The following is a 19,122-nucleotide window of genomic DNA, read 5'->3' as shown; positions in this document are numbered from 1 at the left end:
CATATGCAGTACTTGTGACAAAACTTTGCGGCATGTACTGTATCATAATATTTGACTTCATGACCTAGACCTCAAAGTTTCAAATTTCAAAAACTTCACTGAGCTTTACAGTAACTTTTGCACCAGAAGTTACATGTGTATGGCTTCGAAATGTAGAACACTTTTTGCATGGTGGACGGACAAAACAGTTCAATATGCCAAAAATCACTGCAACAAAACCAATAAGACCCCGAAAGCGTTGCACCACAATTCTTTGAATTGGCTAGATTTTTTTTCATTTATGAGAGCATTCATAATTGTATGTTTGTGATTATTACAGCTATTAGCTGGTAGTTTCAACCTGTGTAAATATATATATATATATATATATATATATATATATATATATATATATATATAGGTACGTATGTGCGTGTGTGTGTGTGTGTTTATGTACACGTATATTGTTTGATATTCCTATGTATGTATTTTGTACGATATTCAATAATCAATTCAAAGTGGAAATAAAGTATGATTGAATAATTAGTGCCATGAAGGTGCGTCAAAGATCTAAATAATTCAAGGTCATTGGACAGGTTCATTGATGGAGAACTTTTTTTAGTTACAGCTTGGTAACAGGGATTGTCATGGTCGTAAAAATGTTTTGAGTTTTAGATTCTTGGAAAATACATGAAATTTTCAATAACCTTTTATATCTGGAATAAACGTACAACTCTCAAAACATGTTTTTATCTGTTGTTTGGTATCAACGTTACATTAAGAAACAAAAAAATCGGTAATCATCAATGTTCATCGATTTTGAAATAATTCCTATCTTGCATTACATACATGTAGTATATAATGAATGAAATGATATGAAAAGTCAATAACTCAATTTACTACATCAACATCAAATTATTTCAACACATGTAATTTATTTATGATAATTTGAAAATCTAAAACACATAATAATCATGGTCCTGAATTATTAAAAATATTGTAGGAATGGACCGGAAATTTAAGTTTCAGAGTGCAGAACTTTGATGTTCATATTTTCCCATCTGGCTCAAAGCACCTCTTCATGATTTGCCTGTTTAAAAAAAAATTATAGATTTCCGAGATGATCTTAATCCCCGATGTGTTTTATTGTATTCTTCGATCAGACGTCAGTTGCTTACTATTTAAATATTGATCCATAGATGCCATACCCTGTATTAATATTGATCGGCGATCAGTTAATATCAATTTGTATAACCTTCAATCTACGAGAGTAATTGAAACCTATGGAACTATTTATAAACAGCTAGAAAATACGAACCAATGAACTGTAATATTGCCAAGAGGTTACTCAGTCTTCAAACCGAAGTAAAGTATATGAATAGGCAGCGCGCCATTTCGGAATGTTCTAATATGGCTTAATTTAAATCAGCATAGTTCAGTGTCCAAGTGAATGTCGGTGCTTCACCATTAGGAGAAAATGTGACCGAGTCATTAAATGTATTTTTAATTATTTTTTAATTTTGGAATTATGTGTTTTAGTGAAGGTAATAATTAATATAAATTTTGTGGAATATGGGTTCAGGTGGAAGTACAGAGGCGGTGAAACAACCTGAGAAGGGGGGATCCGTACAACGAAATGAACCCAGGCGGGACGTAGGAGGCGAGGGACAGAATAACCTCAGGGTAAGGAGTGACTCCCCTGTGAATAATAACACTCCTCGGAATGCCAAAACAAAATTCATCGTCAAAAAAGACGATAGTGTCGACCTAACGAACGATCTAAACTTGGACTCCTATTGGAATAATGACTCCAAAGCGTTCTCAAACAATAATCAGGAGAAGCAATATAATGATTATAACAGCAAACAGAAAAATTCCTTGCCACCCCGACTCCCCAGCCCTCCTGTGGAGGACCTTCCAGAGACTTACGCTCAGAGGGGATTTAGGGAACAGTACCGACCTAATGACCTCCTCCGCCAGAAGACGATCTATAGGGACCCGGAAGAGTGGGAGCTCCCGGAAAAAGTAAGTGTTCGAATCCAACCCATTGTTAGTATGACAGAATTGATAAGGTCAATGAATATTTTGTATCAGGATGCTTATAAGTTATGTTACTGGTTAAAGAGTGTTTTGACAGCAGAGATAGAATGAAAAGAATAATTAAAAGGTTTAATGGTCAAATCGAGAACATATTTGAGGTGAATCTATCTGAAAATCCAAGTTTGGTTAAAGAGTCTGTGCTGCTCGGGAGGTCAATGAGAAAGTTCTTTATCCTTGCCCAAGGAAGCTCTTACCTATTTGACAATTTCTTATTTTAAAATTTCTTTTATTTCTCAATACCATTGTTGTGTTTTATCTATGCACAAACGAGGCCCTGGCATTTTAATTCTCTAAGCAACTTGTTGTATCAAGAAAGAATTTCCCCGTACAATCGTAAAATGCATGTAATAAAGCCCTTAAAAGCAATATAATGACCACTCTATTCTTTTGAGAGTGTACATTAAAATGAAGTTCTATGTTATTTTAAAATGAGCCAAAGGTTCTTAAGAGTTATCAAAGGCAAGCTTTTCAATAACAAAATATTCCATTTTAAGAGAAGCGTGTATAGGTTATTAAATGCCTAAATTATTTATTGGCATACCGTAATCTTATTTACCCAAGTAACCAGAACAATACAGCGTGACCATTTATAATTCTCCACTATATGTAATTCGTAAGGAACCTAGTCACCTGTTTTTTAATCTTTGTAAAACCTACGTCGGTGTTCCCACTACGAAGATATACAAACAATAAACAAACACGCCCTGTGCTTAATTAAATTAAAAAGACGCAACTTGTTATCTACGATTCTATGTACCGAACCCTTTAAAATCTGTAAATAAACATTAATCACGAGAAGCCATTTCTGGACCAAAATTCAGAGACAATTTAGACCCAGCCACCAGGGTGGACTGGCCTCTTTGGGGAAGAAATTAAGTAGAACGATTTAAACATTAAAGTCAACACAGGGCCCTAAAGACCCTAGCCTATTTGACATCGAGGACCAAAAATCAAATATTTTCACACGTTGTAAGTTTCTGGGTATCTGGCCTCTTTCAGACAATTCAAACATTCGTAATCTTCAACACAGATACGGAATACAGTTTCCTGACCTTACATTTCAGACAAGTTTCTAAAAAGGGTCATGTGTAAGTGAAGACAACCTTAATACAATCCCCGTATTAACATCTTCTGAGCTCAGCTTTGAGATAGATACTGCATGTGATACCTATGTATAATTCAAAGATTACGTTTTTTTTTTTAAATACACGTATGATCAATCCAGGTTTTCAATCATCTAAAATAATGATTTTAAAGTTTGCATAACTAGCCAATCCAGATTTTCTTAATGAATCCGTCTATATAATTTTTTGGACTGTAAATTTGTAGAAATATTGCAGCGGAATTTAGAGGAGGTAATGAAAGTACGTGTAAAATCCATACATAACAATTAAAAATGAATAGAAAAGGAACATGTTAGTGTCAATAATATATAATTTAAATATATAGCTAAGGTCTTTGATATTTTCACGTATGTAGATCAAAGGTCTGATTTTAAGTGGAATTTAGCGTGAGCTATGAATGATAAAAGGTTTCTGTTCAGTTTCTCTGTTTTTGGGGAGAGGTTTATTATAATATACACCTATTTACTGGTTATGAGGACAATAGCAAGTTTATTGACAGAGGCCAAGGCGCAGCCTCGGGAAATAGTTGCTGTCGAGGGGGACAATAAATTTGCCATTGTCCTCGTGGCCAATTAATATATACAGTGTATATTTTTTAATACCGATGCAGACTTTACTTGTATCACGTCACGATCCGAATATGGAGTCCTGAGATGAAAGAATGCTGCCAGTGAATAGTTCGATGACTATTTCATCATAGGCAAGTAACACAAAAAATATTCCACGGTAGTAGCTGTTTATAAAAAACAAAACAAAACTCAGGTTTATTTTATATAGAAAAAAAATAACAGGAATATAATAATCCTATGACAGAATTCTAAGTTCATATTTTCATGAACTACAATCGGTACATTGCACTCAGATGGCCTATAAGACAAAATGAAGAAATAAAACCCTAGGCAATTAAATAAATAAACAGATAAATAAATAAATTAATTAATTAATTTTTTAAAAAGAAAGAAAGAAATAAGTAGTTTGAATGTTATTGTAAGTAGTGTTTTTCAGGTTCTATAGGTTTATAAAAATGTGACCTGAACCCCCCCAGCTTTTATGGATTTAGTTTCACTTGGCCCCGACTTTTAGTCTTTTGCAGTATACCCCGTCTCCGTGGTTCAAAATATAGATTAATCCTAAGTACTTCACTGAGACACTGGCTCGTTAGTAGCAGTCGTTTCCTCGTCAGGATTAATAAAACGACACATCAGTATAAACGATATATTACTTAAACGATACATCAAAATAAAACGATACAATTGATTGTTTAGACATGGCCATTATGAATGTCAAACCTGCATTGTTGATCTTGAAAATACAATAAACTGTTAATAGCAAACTTCTCTGGAATTTATTTGCCAATTTGTTATTCATTATTGCTGATTGACTTTCCCGTATGTAAGAGGAAATGTAACTTTGTCATTTTCAATTGCTCCGCCTCGCAGATAAGGTCGAATCTCATTGATTTTTTTCCTTTATTTTTTGATTTTTGTCTGATTGATTTTTTTTTCATATAGGTGTTTAAATGATCGAGTATTATTCTCCAATTGAACAATTTGCACATGCACAAAGGCTTCTCAATTTTTAAACCCGCATTGCTTCAGACAGGTTTTTTAAACAAACTGAACGTGAAAAAAGTAGTTTTACGTCAACAAATGCATAATGTGCATTAAAATTTAATTATCTAGTTGTATGAGTTGTTTGGGTAAACTCCTATTAGGCCAATTAAAAATAAATAAACCATGTCTCATTGGACACAAGAATCTCTCTGGCGTAGATTAGCTAGCGAGTGTGTGTACACTGTCTAAGACATGTAAATCAAACTTCTGGTATGCTTTTATAAGCACTTTTTATAAAAGATTGTTTGGACTGTCATATTGTCAATTTTGAATTTACATATACCGCATGGCAGTAAATACAAAATTTACAATATGACATGATCAATAAACGTTTTAGCTTTCCTCTATGCTTATCTTCTGCACCGTCCATTTCATGCCGTCTATTATTTCTTTCTTTTTTGGACACATTTTCTAAAAGTCTTCAATTTTTTTTATTTGCTTTAATATGATTTTTTTTTTGCTTAAACACATTCTATAAATACGAAAAATAAAGATTTTGTAATTGAGCAATGATACTGATGATTGTGTGTTTGTATGACTCCTTTTGAGGAATGTTTGACTGAATTTACTTATCTCGCCTTCGGTAATAATTACTTTAATTTTGTATCAATGCACCAGAAAAGGTTATTTCGTTTAAACAAATACCATTAGTTTTCATAAATTGAATTGTTTTCCGTTCTTTACCAGAGGAGTACAACACAATAAAGGGCTCTCCATGTATGGAGTTGGTTACGGACTTGCTTATGTTGTTCAAAAATTTCGTGTTAGGTAAACCGAGTTTCAAAATTCTGATGGTTAGAAAATTAATTTCAAAATTCTTTGTGAATCTATTCATATTTCATATGAAATTTTATCAGGGTTGGTATGGAAATCAAGTAGAATACAAAAAAAAATGTTAACAGTAATCCCGATCCTTTGAGTAAGGGAACGCCAAAAGACCATCAAAATATAAAGAGAAAAGATATTTACATGTATTAACTGATCCAACATTTCTAAGATTGGTTAATGAATATCTAACGATTGTAATTTCTAAGTGCATGGTCGTAGGAACCCGGGGGGGGCAATAAATAATTTTGCCGATATATAGATTACTATAGAAAACATAGATACTTTATTATGTTTGTGCCCCCTCAATCAAAACTCCTGATGACTTTTTTTTTTTTTTTTGCTTGTCAAGAATTTTTTAGTAGTTGATAGTGCCCCCTCAAACTGAAAATGTATGGCGGTCCCCCCTCCCCCAAAACTGAAATTGCTTCCTACGGGCCTGAAGTGCACCAATATAATGATATATTAACAGGTTCTTGGCATTTGCACATATGGAAAGAACAATCATCATACATTTTGTTAATTAATTATTGATGCCAGAGTTCCTCAGTGTAGTCTAACGTCTTCAGATTTTCCATCATGTTTCATCTGCCTGTAGGAAACAAATATGGTATCGTGTACCTTTGGAATAATATATCGATTAGTGGACGATACCTGTATTTTTATTAGTTCGCTTTGTCTGCATATGGCAATAAAGTCAATTTTCATTGTTTCAGACAGAAAAAAAATTGATCTATTTCCGAGCATTCAGATCAATTCAAAGTGACCATTGGCCATGGGAAACAATCAGGATTATCAAATATAATGATTATCTATGCAAGTTGGAAAATCATTCTCCCAGGATGGATATTTTTCCATCAAAGAGTTGAATTCTTATTTAGAAAATCGAATTAATCACCTGAAGATTTCAAGATTACTGTGATACTAAAAATCTGATATCTCCAAACAATTCTGGGTGACAGGCTGATCAATACTTTAAGCAGTGTGCATTAAGGGTGGGTAATCAGCAATAGGTTGTTCTGGTCTAAGGAGTTTGTTTTCTTTCTTTTATGAGTGATTTATAGAGAATAAAAAGTTTTGGTCGATAGCAAGATAGTGCTAATAAAAGAAATAACTGCAAGTCATAATGAAAAGGCAGTTTTTACGAAATGAATTCAGATCACTGGGGAGGGGGGGGGGGGTTAAGGGGATGCACCCCCTGGCCAATGCAAAAATATATAGATATGCTGGTAAAAACTAGTAATCTCTACATTGTTGGCTAATAACACAGTTTCAACCAAAATTAACTAAAGACGTACATTGTGTGGAGCAGAAAATTGCTGATGTCGACATATACCAGGTAAATTTTGCTCTTGGGACTGTGAATATACGTCGAGATAACCAGGGTTGTCGAGGGTTGTCGAGATTACCGAGGTCGACATATCAGAGTTTTTGCAAATCATTTATATAGTAAATACTGCCGGGACCGCGGACGGACGTCGACATATCCCAGGTTGTCGACATATCCGATGTCGAGATACCAAAGTTTACCTGTAATTACATTTAGCTGAAAAGCATAAGAAAACTACAACATAGTGCTGTATCCGCCCCTTTCCCCTTTTTGTATACTAAGTTCAGTTACGAAATATCACAAAGAACAAAATGTACACCAAACTACGTGCTCAGTTGCACTTTTCTAACCTAAATGTAAAGCACGTGAATTTATAATTAATTTCTTTGAGAGAATGACTAACTGCTAAGTTCCAGGACACAAATTTTCGACCTCCTTCTTAGGAGATGAATTAAAAAAAACATACTTCGCAAACTGCTACATCCATCTTTATTTTATCTGAATAATGCTGAATATACAAGTTAATAGAATATATATATTTTTTGCATGTTACAAAATTTCAGCATTAATGTAATTTTATTAAATTCATATATTAAATTACTAATATCTTAATCATACGGTTCGCAACTGGCAAAAGAGAAGTTATTTTATGTAATTAATCTTTGATTTTGAGGCTAAATGACAGAATACTTGCTTTCTACTTAATAGACGTTAAAAATCGGCGAAAATTCTTGATTTCTGCCAAAATGACAGTAGTAAATACATCGTAAAGAGGAGCTTGAACCATGGTATCCAATAAAATCCCGGTCCGTACCTGGAACTCAGAATTCCGGACCACGGTTCTCAAAATTATAACTACTGAATTTGAATATGATTCTTAGGAAGTATTAAAATATGTATTCTTACTTACACAAGAGCGTCACACTCTTGATTTCACACAAGTACAGATGAGAGACATTTTAACATCATGTATTGTCAACTTTGGTTAGAATGTCACTGAATATATGGCAGATTTTCAAACAGACGTATTCAAGAATTGTCTATTTGCTCGAGTTAATGACATTCTTAACGTCTAGAAAAATAAGACCAGGAATCGAACTTTTATACTCGATTTATTTCTTTTCACTGAGTGGGGTTTACTAAGTCAATACTAATTTGACATTTTTCGCGTCATTTATACCAGTAGCATTTTAATAATATATGGTCTATTTTAACAGGAGATAAATCATTAAAATGATTTAATAAAATATGACCATAAATCTAAATCGACGATTTTGACCAATGTCACATTATGGGGGAACCCTACCCTATTTTTTTCTCTTAAAAAAAAAAGAAACAAAAAAACTTTCGATTGTTACGTGACCATGCAGAATTACAGGTCGGTAATAAAATGCCGCAATAAGGATTGTTTACAGTAGACAGTTCCTTTTATTCCTTGATTTCCTTCTACATTATCATATTATGGTGTTATCTAACTGCTAAGGAAACGGAAACTACCTTTGCTCTCTTTTCCCCTAATATTCTACTGTTTCAGGTATATTTATTAATTTTTTTTGGCCTCCTAAGTCATTGCGATTGGTCTTTGTCCGCCGTTGTAACAATTGAATATTTTATCTAAAGCTTCTTCTTGAATACTTTTTGGCCAATTGTCTTCAATTTTGATATGAAGCATGTTCGTAATCATTGTACCCCTGAGACTCAAGGGGCTGGGCAAAAAACAAAAACAAAACTAAAAGAAACAAACAAACAAAAAATTAAAAAAAAAAAAAAAAACTAAACTAAACTAAACTAAAGAAAAATCTACTAAAAATTTCAAAATCTTCAAAAATTCTCTACTCTTGCACATCTTGAAGATGAGGTTCTCTAGCAAAATTAGTGTTTTTCAAGACCCCCAGGGCAGGGGTTCTGCTACAAGAACGGGGCCAAAATGGTTATACATTAAAAATGTACTTAATCTTTGAAAATCTTTGTCGTCTCCTGCACATCTTGAAGATAAACTGAATGCATGGTCAGGAAGAGGACAAGGCCCTTTACCAAAATTGTGATTTTCATTACCTGCCACAATGGTCATAGTGTAAAGTATTTAATCTTAGAAAATCTTCTACACTTCTCCTGCATAATTCATCTTGATTATAATGTAAACTGAACACGTGGTTAGGAAGAGCATGATGCTTTCTACCAAAATTGTGAAATTCATGACTCCTTGCAAGGGCAGGGGTTCTGCTATAAGGGCAGGGCCAAAATAGTCATACAGTAAAAATGAATTTAATCGTAGAGATCTTCTTCTCTACTCCTGCACATCTTGAAAAGATACACTGAAGACTGCATTTCATTTCCGGAATTTTTTAAAATACTGAACTTTTCATTTCCGACATTTTGTAGTTTTCTTTCCCGACATTTTAAAGTTTTCATCTCCAACATTTATAATAAAATGCTTTTCCGGCAAAGAAAACAGAATTGAAACTTCCCTTTATAAAAAATCTTAAGAATAAATCAAGAATAATTCATTGAATTCCAAATAACATGTATGATGTGGATTAGATAGTAATATATTTTAAAAAAAATACATTTTTTTCTTTTCATGGACATTAAGCAGGCAAACTATTTCCATGATTACCGCTATAATAAACAACAAGCCCTCTATCAACATTTTGAAAATGATGCCCCCCCCCCCCCCCGGGCCACATGGTTCAGGCTCTAGGACAGGTTATGTTCTTCATACATTGAAAATAAATTACACTCTCGAAAATAATTTTTTTCTACGCATGGAAATCTAGCAAAGAAACTGTTTGCATGAATACAATAAGTACCTTTACCAAAATTTTAAAATTCATGGCTACTTTTTCCGGTATTCTAGCTCCAGGGGTGGGTAAAGTTAGCCTTTCATTAAAAATACATTAATACTTTGAAAATACATTTTGAAAATCCCTTTTTTCTCGCAGACTCCTAACAAGCAAATTATTTCCATGATTATAATAAAACTTACAATTCTAACAAAATTGTGAAATTCATGGATCTCTAGCACATAGTTTAAGCCCCCAGGGCTAGTTGGTCTTGCATTGAAAATACATTTTAAAATATTTTCGACTACTCACAGACATCCAGCTGGCAAATAGCTGAAATGATTGTAAGAAGCAGCTAGCCCTCTACAAAAATTCAACTTCCTTTCTCCGGGTTCAGAGGCCAGCCTACAGTCGCAGTTTGGAATGGGGCTAAAATGGCCATTTCTTGAGAAACTGATTCTCAGAGACCGTCAAGGCCCATGGGCCTCTTAATTCTTATGACTTAAAACTACACTTTGAATTGAAATTATATAAATTCTTGAAGGAACTAGCTTAGGCTACATATATTATATGTGGTATAACCGTGTTCAATTAGAATTAATTAGAATTACATATTTTTTTGGTGATTTGGTTACAAATATTGAAATGTATGTATATCCCATATTAAGAAGGATTTTCAGTAGAATGGAAGTCGTTTAAATATTTAAATTTTCCTTGCATGGTGGCTGTAAAATCAAAAATTAGAACACGACAACTAGTTCTCCATCTTTGATATTTCACTTTCCCAGTTAAATTTTAAAAATATAGAGGAACTCATCTCCACCAGTTTTGCAGAACCCATCCTTATCAAGGATCTCATCCTGTCGACGAAGAAAGACATTCTGTCTTACCCTGAATTTTTCCTCCTTTTTTTCTTCATATAAATGATGCTCAAGAATAGCTTAAAAATAACTTTAATCAAGGCATATATTAAATTTATTTACCATGCCTGTGAGCCATCAGAAAACTATATGCTTATACATGTACATGTACCATTATGACTTGATCTTTGACCAGAAAAAGTTTCCTTTTTAATTTCAGGGTAGGAGAAAAAAAGCTACTATTTTATTTTTAAACATAAATTATTAGTAGGATACAATTACATGTTTATCAATACATGTATGGCATTGAATTCTGAAGTAATACGAAGAAAAGACTTAAGCTTTGGTATACTATACCAGTATTTTTAGTTTGTATTTATATCAAATATATTCGAGTCTTGTGTTCTGGTTTTGAAAACTGTTTTATTCGAGCATTTTTAGAGATGTATATAAATTCAGTGATTACACAAATACCAAAGGTAAATCAAAGGTCAGTTTTTATAAATCAATTTCTGTTAAAATGACGTCTTATTTTAATCAATTTTGGACATCAATCTGTTAAGGTAATGTGAAGCTGACTGATGATAATTATGGAAAATTAGTCCATAGTTGTAGCATCGACTCAAACTTATGTGTAGAGAAATCAATATCTATACAATTAACTGCGCGGCTCTATAACGCGTGAAAAGTCTGTAAGTCTCTGGTTAAACATAGCATTTCTTCCAGGAAATGGCAGGCGCTCGGAATTGCCAATCAAATTTCACTTCGGTAGGTCTCAGCCACTATGATATAGACTAAACTCTGTATGTTGTCAATTTCTTTCCACTAATTTGCTATTTTTATTCCTGTACTGATTCAATATGATGGTTTAAGTTGCACAACTCTTAGAAGTCACCAATGGTTGTTGTTGGGCTATTTTGGCTTTTAGGGGGATGTTTCCGAGTTTCACAACCTCTTGTTTCATTGGGTACAAGTATTTGGTATAAGGTATTTTGTAAGATGATCAGTATGTAATATGATTACGGTATGTTCAGGTGAGGTGTCTCTCAAAAGTAAGGCCAGGAAGTTTCAACGCGAGGGATTTAGAGCAACAAAGCAGAGGAGCGAAAATACTAGGGCAACAAAACGAGGGGGGCGACTGTATAGCCGTCCGCTTATTCTTGCTTTGTTGTTCATTCATTTTTGTTTTTATTTTGTACTTAATTGCTCCCTTGAACTGTCACCCTCTTTGGAACAAATATTTCATAACATCCATTGAAAAGTTGTAAGAGCTCTTAATTCCTAGAAATGTTTCAAAATATCTTCTTTAACATATTCCGGGAATAAAATGCGAGGATACACTGTATAAGCTAATTACTGTTAATATACATTGCTACATCTGCAATAATTTTCGATAAATATATATATTTTTCAGCGTGAGAGTGTAGGAAGTTTTGATGTTTCAAAGTTTCAAGCTGCCAATGCCAATGTTCAGGTAAGCATTTATAAGTCTATCAAACCAGAGGCCTATAGGCCTTGACGGTCACCTGAGTATCATGGCTTTTTCAGGCTATGAGCACCCTGTGGGAACAATTGGACCTGGTGACAAAAATTTTACCGTTTGTTGAAGACTTTGTAATTACTAATATCATATGCAGCTTGTCTCCTAGAAGTTCGGAGTAAAGAAGATAAGACACATGGTATATCAAATTTCAATATACGACTAATTTACTCCCCACCCCCAGGGGACATAATTCTTTGTCCCAGGAGGCATACATTCTTTGTAGAGGGATAGCTATAATCATTAAAATAATTTGCCTGCTACATGTTAAAGATTTAAAGTAAAGATTTTCAAAATGTGTAAGTTATTTTCAAATTTGTTACTTGATCAACCCACCCTGGGGCCTGAACACTGGACCCAGGAGGCATCAAACTTAATATTTTGGTAAAGGGTTAAATACTCATTGTAATCATGGATACATTTCTCCTGATACATGTCCATGAATAAAGATTTTCAACATTTTTACGTATTTTTCAATATATGATCTAATTAGCAACCTTATAGGGTCCAAACCATGGTTCCGGGGGTCATGAATTTCAAAATTTCAGTAGAGGATTCAGGCGCGAATCCAGAAATTTTTGTCAGGGGGCGTCCATTCCAGCGAAAAAAAAAAACAATTCCAATCCAAAAATTTCTTGACAAGCAAAAATAAAAAGAAATTAAATTAATAAATAAAAAAAAAATAATAATAATAATAAAACCTTAATTCCCTTCCCATACATATTAAACCCAGAAAATTTTTTGACAAGCCAAAAAAAAAAAAAAAGCGTAAAATCCATTTCCCAAACGTAAAATACACCTATTTCGTGATGGTAATGGTGGGGTCCACGTTTTCTAAAGGGGGCGTGGTGGTTCCAAAGTCATTTTTTGCTTCAGTATATACTTTTCATAACTCTGCAAATTCCAGGGGGTCTGGGCCCCTCCCCCCTCTAGATCCGCGCATGGGATTAAGTGGACTTTGAATTTCACAAATTGGTAGGAGGCTACTACGAGGTCATCATAATCACGTAAACATATTGCCTGTTTAATGTTAATGAGTAAAAGAATATTTTCAATGATGTAATATATTATCAATATAGGACCAACTAAGCCCCACCCTAGGGCCTGGACCATGGACCGGGGGGAAGGGGTTCACTATTTTAGTAAAAGGTCGAGTATACTCATTATAATAATGCAAACAATTTGCTGCTGTCAATGAATTAAGAAGATTTTATAGCTAAACCCTGGAGCTTGAACCCTAAACAAAAGAGCCATGAATTTTACAATTTTGGAAGAAGGCTGATTACTTATTAAATTCATGTAAACAGTTTGACTGCTTGATGTCCAGAAGTGAAGACGATTTTTAAATTTTGCATCCATTTTGATAGTTTTGGTCCAACCTTAGGCCTCATGGAGATAGAGACCACGGAATTCACAATTATTTCCCCTTTTCCAAAGATGCCATATACCAAAGATTCGTTAAACCAGAGTTTTAAAGTTTACGACCGACAGACAACGCACTACGGATTGTCTCAGATGACATAAAAAATAAACAATTTGACATATAATTTATTAGCTACGATCATTTTAGCTCACCTGACCCAAAGGCTTAAGTAAGCTTTTCTGGTCGAAATTTGTCCGTTGTCTGTCGTCGTCCTCTTAATTTTTTCACAATTTTATCTTCTTCTCCAGAACCACTGGGCCAAGTTAACCAAAAAAAGCATTCTTAGGTAAAGGAGATTTAAGTTTCTTCAAATGAAGGACCACGCCTTTTTCAAGGCGAAACAATTAAGAATTAGTGAAAATTTAATGGCATCGTTTAAAAATCTTCTTCTCAAGAATCAACTGGCCAGAAGAGATAAAACTGATGTGAAAGCATCATTACATAGTGAAAATTCAAATTTCTTAAAATCATGACCCTGGGGATAAGTTGGGGTCACAATGGGCCATCAAAGTTTTATAATCTTCAGGTAGTGTAGATTCAAGTTTGTTCAAATCATGACCCCCGGGGGGATGGGTCCAAAACGGGCGAACAAATTTCACAAAGCTATGATTAGTCATATTGATATGATTGCATCCTCAGGTTGCGTAGATTTAAGTTTGTTCAAATCATGACCCTGGGGGTAGGGTGTAGCAACAATATGTGATCATAGTTTTACATAGGAATATATAGGGGTAAAATCTGCTGATGTAGAGGGACTCCGGTGAGCGTTTTTGCCCATGGGCCTCTTGTTAGAATTCACGTATGTGGTACAAGCTTACATATTTCTATGTAATATGTGCTCAAGAATTACTGATGGGTTATGCATACCGTTTAATGATTCATTTTTAAAAAAAAAAAAAAGAAGCAATTTTCAATATTACTTTGTTAATCACTTAAACAAAATGCTATATTTGTTGTGTTATAAGGGATAAAATAGTTGCACATTGCAGAACAAATATATACATGTAACCCGCGTTAAGGGTTATGCAAAAATTTTCTGCAATAATTGCAACTTTTATCCTCCATATAATAGAACGCTAAAAAAATAAATGAATGCAATTTAATGCCTATCTTTTTTACATTGTTCATATAAAATGGGCAAAAGTACGTAAAATATTTTACGATCGATCAATACGTTACGGAGATGAAAGTAGCATGAAACAGTTGACCTTTAATATTTTTTACCATATTTGACTCAAACTGGGCATGTTAAAACTATCTTTTAATCTAAAAAAAAAATGAAGATTTTCCGTATTAAAATTTAATAAAAAACATAGATATACATATAAACGGTAGAGACAATTTAGAGTCAGTCTTTTGAAATAAAGATAGAAATCTTATGAGTGTCTCCTTACTGCATCTTGTGTTGAATATTTTTTGCAAAATTACAAAAGGAAAAGCCCAAGTAAACTCTCATTTAAATTGTTAGCAAGGTGAATGTTCAATTTTATGCATGCATGAAAGACATTCTCTCTCTCTCTCTCTCTCTCTCTCTCTCTCTCTCTCTCTCTCTCTGAAAAAATAAAACACATTTCAAAAAAATTACAAACACCCATGAAACGGCACATAATTTATTGTACCTTATAGTATCTTTCAGTCAAAAGGCCTATCATAACTTTTAACGGTTTTTTTTGAAATACCAAATACCTGACTTTGTAAAGTACCATGCAAATCTATTCATGCTGGGCCAAAGAATTAAAGACACTTTTTAGGGTTGTTGCGTCATAAATCGACCCTTAAAAGGCAATATACTTTAAAGTTCTAAAAGCAAATTTTCAAAGCTACGGGGCAATTTTAAATAAAAGTCATTTTGAAAGTAAGGGCATAAATCAGCAGTAAAATCTTCAAGTGGTATACGGTTCTATTTATAAATCTTTTAATGCTTGTTAGGTTTGATATTTGTGAACGCTGATTTAAAATAGATCAGAGCTTTTATTTCAATCTCTGTTAATTCAGTAAGGTTTCTTTTATTTATAGATAGCAGGAAGCATTTTTGTAAAGGCATGGACTATTTAGCATGATTATAAACAGAAAAGTGACTGCATTGATATAATGACCTTTCTTATTAATAACAGTGCTATTTATTGATGTATGCCTGTTTTTTATGTTTGGGTCTGATTTATTTTTCCTTTTTTTTCCAGTCACAACAAAAGAGAGACATATTTACTATGACGCCAGGTAAGTTTCACACGTTCACACACTTCAAAAGGATCACAAACCTTTGGAGGAAATTTTTGTTCGTGCTTGGTAGAAATTCAGAAATAACACAAAATACATCTCTCTAATATTTCTTGTGTTTAGAATTGAACGTGTTTCAGTGGCGGATTTAGAGCCTCCTCCCCCTTTTTGTGACTCAAAACCTTATGTTAAATGATTGTTGATTCAAGTCCCTTGGGAGAATTTTTCACTCATAAGAGACGTCACCGTATACCGGTGAAGGGCTTCAAATTTTGACCTTTACTAGGCAATTAGGGCCATTGAGCAGTGGGGATTCTTTATCGTGCCAACGCCTGCCGTGACACGGGATAGCTTGGTTCCCTTGCTCATCCTTGTGTCTTTCACTAATTACCAATTTTCAATCGCCAATGAGTACATTACTAATTGAAAACTGTTAATTAGTGAAAGTGCCGCGGACTACACGAAGCATGACAGGGACAGGGAACCAGCCTAGACAAGGGAATTTTCAAAAACTGGTCATGAGCTAAAATCTGGGAGCCTCTGGGAGCTTTGTCCCCTGGGCTTCTACAAGGAATTTGTACTGTTCTCATTGGGAACCTTAAGTCCCACCCCCTTTTAAAAAGAATCCAGGAGTTTGCAACATAAAGAGTACTTAAATCTAAGACCATGCTTAAATAGGACTTCAGACCGTCACGAAAAGCCAAGATTTGACAATTTCAGAAAAACTGAGAATTGCGTTAGAATAATTTCTGTAACGAAACAAACTTTTAAAAAAAAAAGTAGACCCGGGGTATTTTTATCATGTCCAAATGTACCTGTGTGCTGTAATTATTTTAAAATTTCAAGGTTATATTTAAGGATATCCACTCCTCTACCAAGAAGGATAACTCTTACATTTATTATTAAACTTAAAAAGTCCAAATTGAAATAATTTCGAGAAACAATTTTCATTTCATGCATCTTAATATGATTCAAGATTCATTAAAGTCTTAGAGACGGTCTTGTTAAAAGTTTGTATCCCATAAAAGTACAAAAATTAAAAAAAAAACATTTTTAGAGAAATCAGACTTCCTTTAATCTAGCTATAGATACATGTACCAATGTTTATTAGCATGGTATGAAATTAGAAGTGATTTATGATGTTTTGCAATGATAGCAAAAGCTTTTTACACTATGTATTATATAACAGTTGAAATAGATAGAAATCTAACATACTGTATAGGTATATAAAAAAAGCAATTTTCTCCAAATTCCTGGATTCCTATTTTTTTTTTTTTATCCTAAAACATATTTGTTGATCAATTAGAAAATGCATAGCGGGTGTTTTTATTCGCATTTCCTGAAAATCTATTTGAGATTTAATAGTTTTCCCTATATAATGATTAACTTTAATGATGAAGTTTGAAGAATTATCATGGGTAAATACACTTAACTTAAAGAATTCAGATACATTTTTGAGAGCATTTTCAATTACTCAATGCCTGACTTTCAAAACCTGGGGATCGGACTCCAATGTATCTTAAATTAACAGATTTCTAATTTCAATACAAAGAATCTACTTTAACCTATACGTAACTGGTAAGAAAGCACGTAGAATTTTTTTTTAAAACATAACAGAATCTTTTAAAGATACAGTGTACACATGTATATGAGAATACATGTATATTGAAAAAACAGAGCGATTCGTAAGAACTTTAGTGAACACGTTTGACTTATAGGTAAGATCTCGCTCAGTTCGCTTTATGATACGGCGTAAGACATACTTAAGCAATACCTAGCCAAGTCCTAAGACTGTCTTAAGTTAGTCATACTAATGACCCTACGTACTAGGTCAAAATATTAGCAGGCTTAATGTTACGAGCCCCTGGATCCGGTGTCATATATTCCGAAACCTTAGAATCATAATTTTGGTTCCGGCTTTTGCTGTAATGTTAGTTCCCGTCTTGGATTCAATGTACCAATCAAAAACATTGATTCAGAATATTGATTTCTGTCAAATGCATATGTTACATCATTTTAATTTTTCAGTGTTTAAAATTTTTAAAGATATATCACTATGTCTCTAAGCAGTTAAAAATTGCCATGTTTTATTGAATATTAAGAATTTTATTATTTAAAAGTAAAAACAACCAGACTGCTATGTTTTAATTTAAAGCTTCCACCAACAGCAACGGTTGGTATGCAGTGTTGTCATTTTGTTATTATTTTTTTCTCATTAATACAGATTTATTCAAATTGATTTCTTCTTTTTGGAATCTGATAAAAAATGGGGGGGGGGGGGGGTAAGTACACGTACGTGGGATGTCTATATTGCTTAGTATAAGAGATCCTGCTCTAACAATACTAGTCTTGATTACTGTAAAAACAAAAACAAATAGAAAATAGAAAAATAGAAAGAAAATTTATAACAAATGCTTGTAAATATTAGATAAGTTTTATAAGTGGATGTCCGGATCTCATATTATCACCGTAACCTACGGAAGCGTATTAGGGCCGCAGCAGTATCTTTTATTAATTTGCTATAACAGATTACTAATTTGATATAACAGATTAATGATTTGTTTTAACAAATTAATAATTTGATATAACAAATTGGTAATTTGATATAACAAATTATTAAGTTGATATAATAAAGTAGTAATTTGTTATAACAAATAAGTACGGAAGCCCATTTAGGACCTATCAAAAAATATTTTCAAATTCGATATAACGAATTGTAGAATTTGTTATAACAAATTTAATTCGTTATAACAATTTCCTTGAATTCGTTATAACAAATTTAATCTGTATTGACAAATTTGTTGAATTAGTTATAACGAATTCAAAAATTTGTTATAACGAATTAAATTCGTTTAAACGAATTCTAAAATTTGTTATAACATTATTCGTTGTAACGAATTTAATTTGTTAAATCAAATTCAACAATCGGGGCATATAGAAAAATATATATGAATTCGATATAACGATTTGTCGAATTCATTTTAACAAATTTAAGTCGTTATAACAAATTAGAGAATTCGTTTTAACGAATTTAATTCGTTATAACAAGTTTCAGAATTTGTTATAACGAATTTAATTCGTTTTAACAAATTTTTGAATTCGTTATAACGAGTTCAATAAATTTGATATAACAGATTAAATTCGTTATAATGAATTCAAAGAAACTGTTATAACGAATTAAACTCGTTATAACAAATTCGACAATTCGTTATATCGAATTCAAAAATATTTTTGATAGGTCCTAATTGGGCTTCCGTAAAATTAGTAATTTGATTTAACAAATTACTATTTTTGAGAAAATATGAAGACCTGGTGTATACAGATCTAC

At 33.0% G+C, this 19,122-nt stretch overlaps 1 protein-coding gene across 2 annotated transcripts in view; it reads left to right on the top strand.

Moving 5' to 3' along the window:
- Window positions 1-1,123: 1,123 nt before the first annotated feature.
- Window positions 1,124-19,122, top strand: part of LOC133175810 (uncharacterized) — a 21,458-nt gene continuing 3,459 nt past the window's right edge. For both annotated transcript variants that reach the window (XM_061310925.1, XM_061310926.1), the window contains exons 1-3: window positions 1,124-2,004; window positions 12,029-12,088; window positions 15,758-15,794. In XM_061310925.1, the coding sequence (XP_061166909.1) occupies window positions 1,552-2,004; window positions 12,029-12,088; window positions 15,758-15,794 (550 nt within the window). In that variant the 5' untranslated portion in view covers window positions 1,124-1,551. The remainder of the gene's footprint in view (window positions 2,005-12,028; window positions 12,089-15,757; window positions 15,795-19,122) is intronic.

This window comes from Saccostrea echinata, unplaced genomic scaffold, assembly GCF_033153115.1.
Source record: "Saccostrea echinata isolate AGI-Se365-2 ecotype Australia unplaced genomic scaffold, CSIRO_AGI_Sech_v1 ptg000064l, whole genome shotgun sequence".
NCBI lineage: Eukaryota > Metazoa > Mollusca > Bivalvia > Ostreida > Ostreidae > Saccostrea > Saccostrea echinata.
The sequence above is the reverse complement of the archived record's forward strand: the minus strand, read 5'-3'. Positions and strand labels throughout refer to the sequence as shown.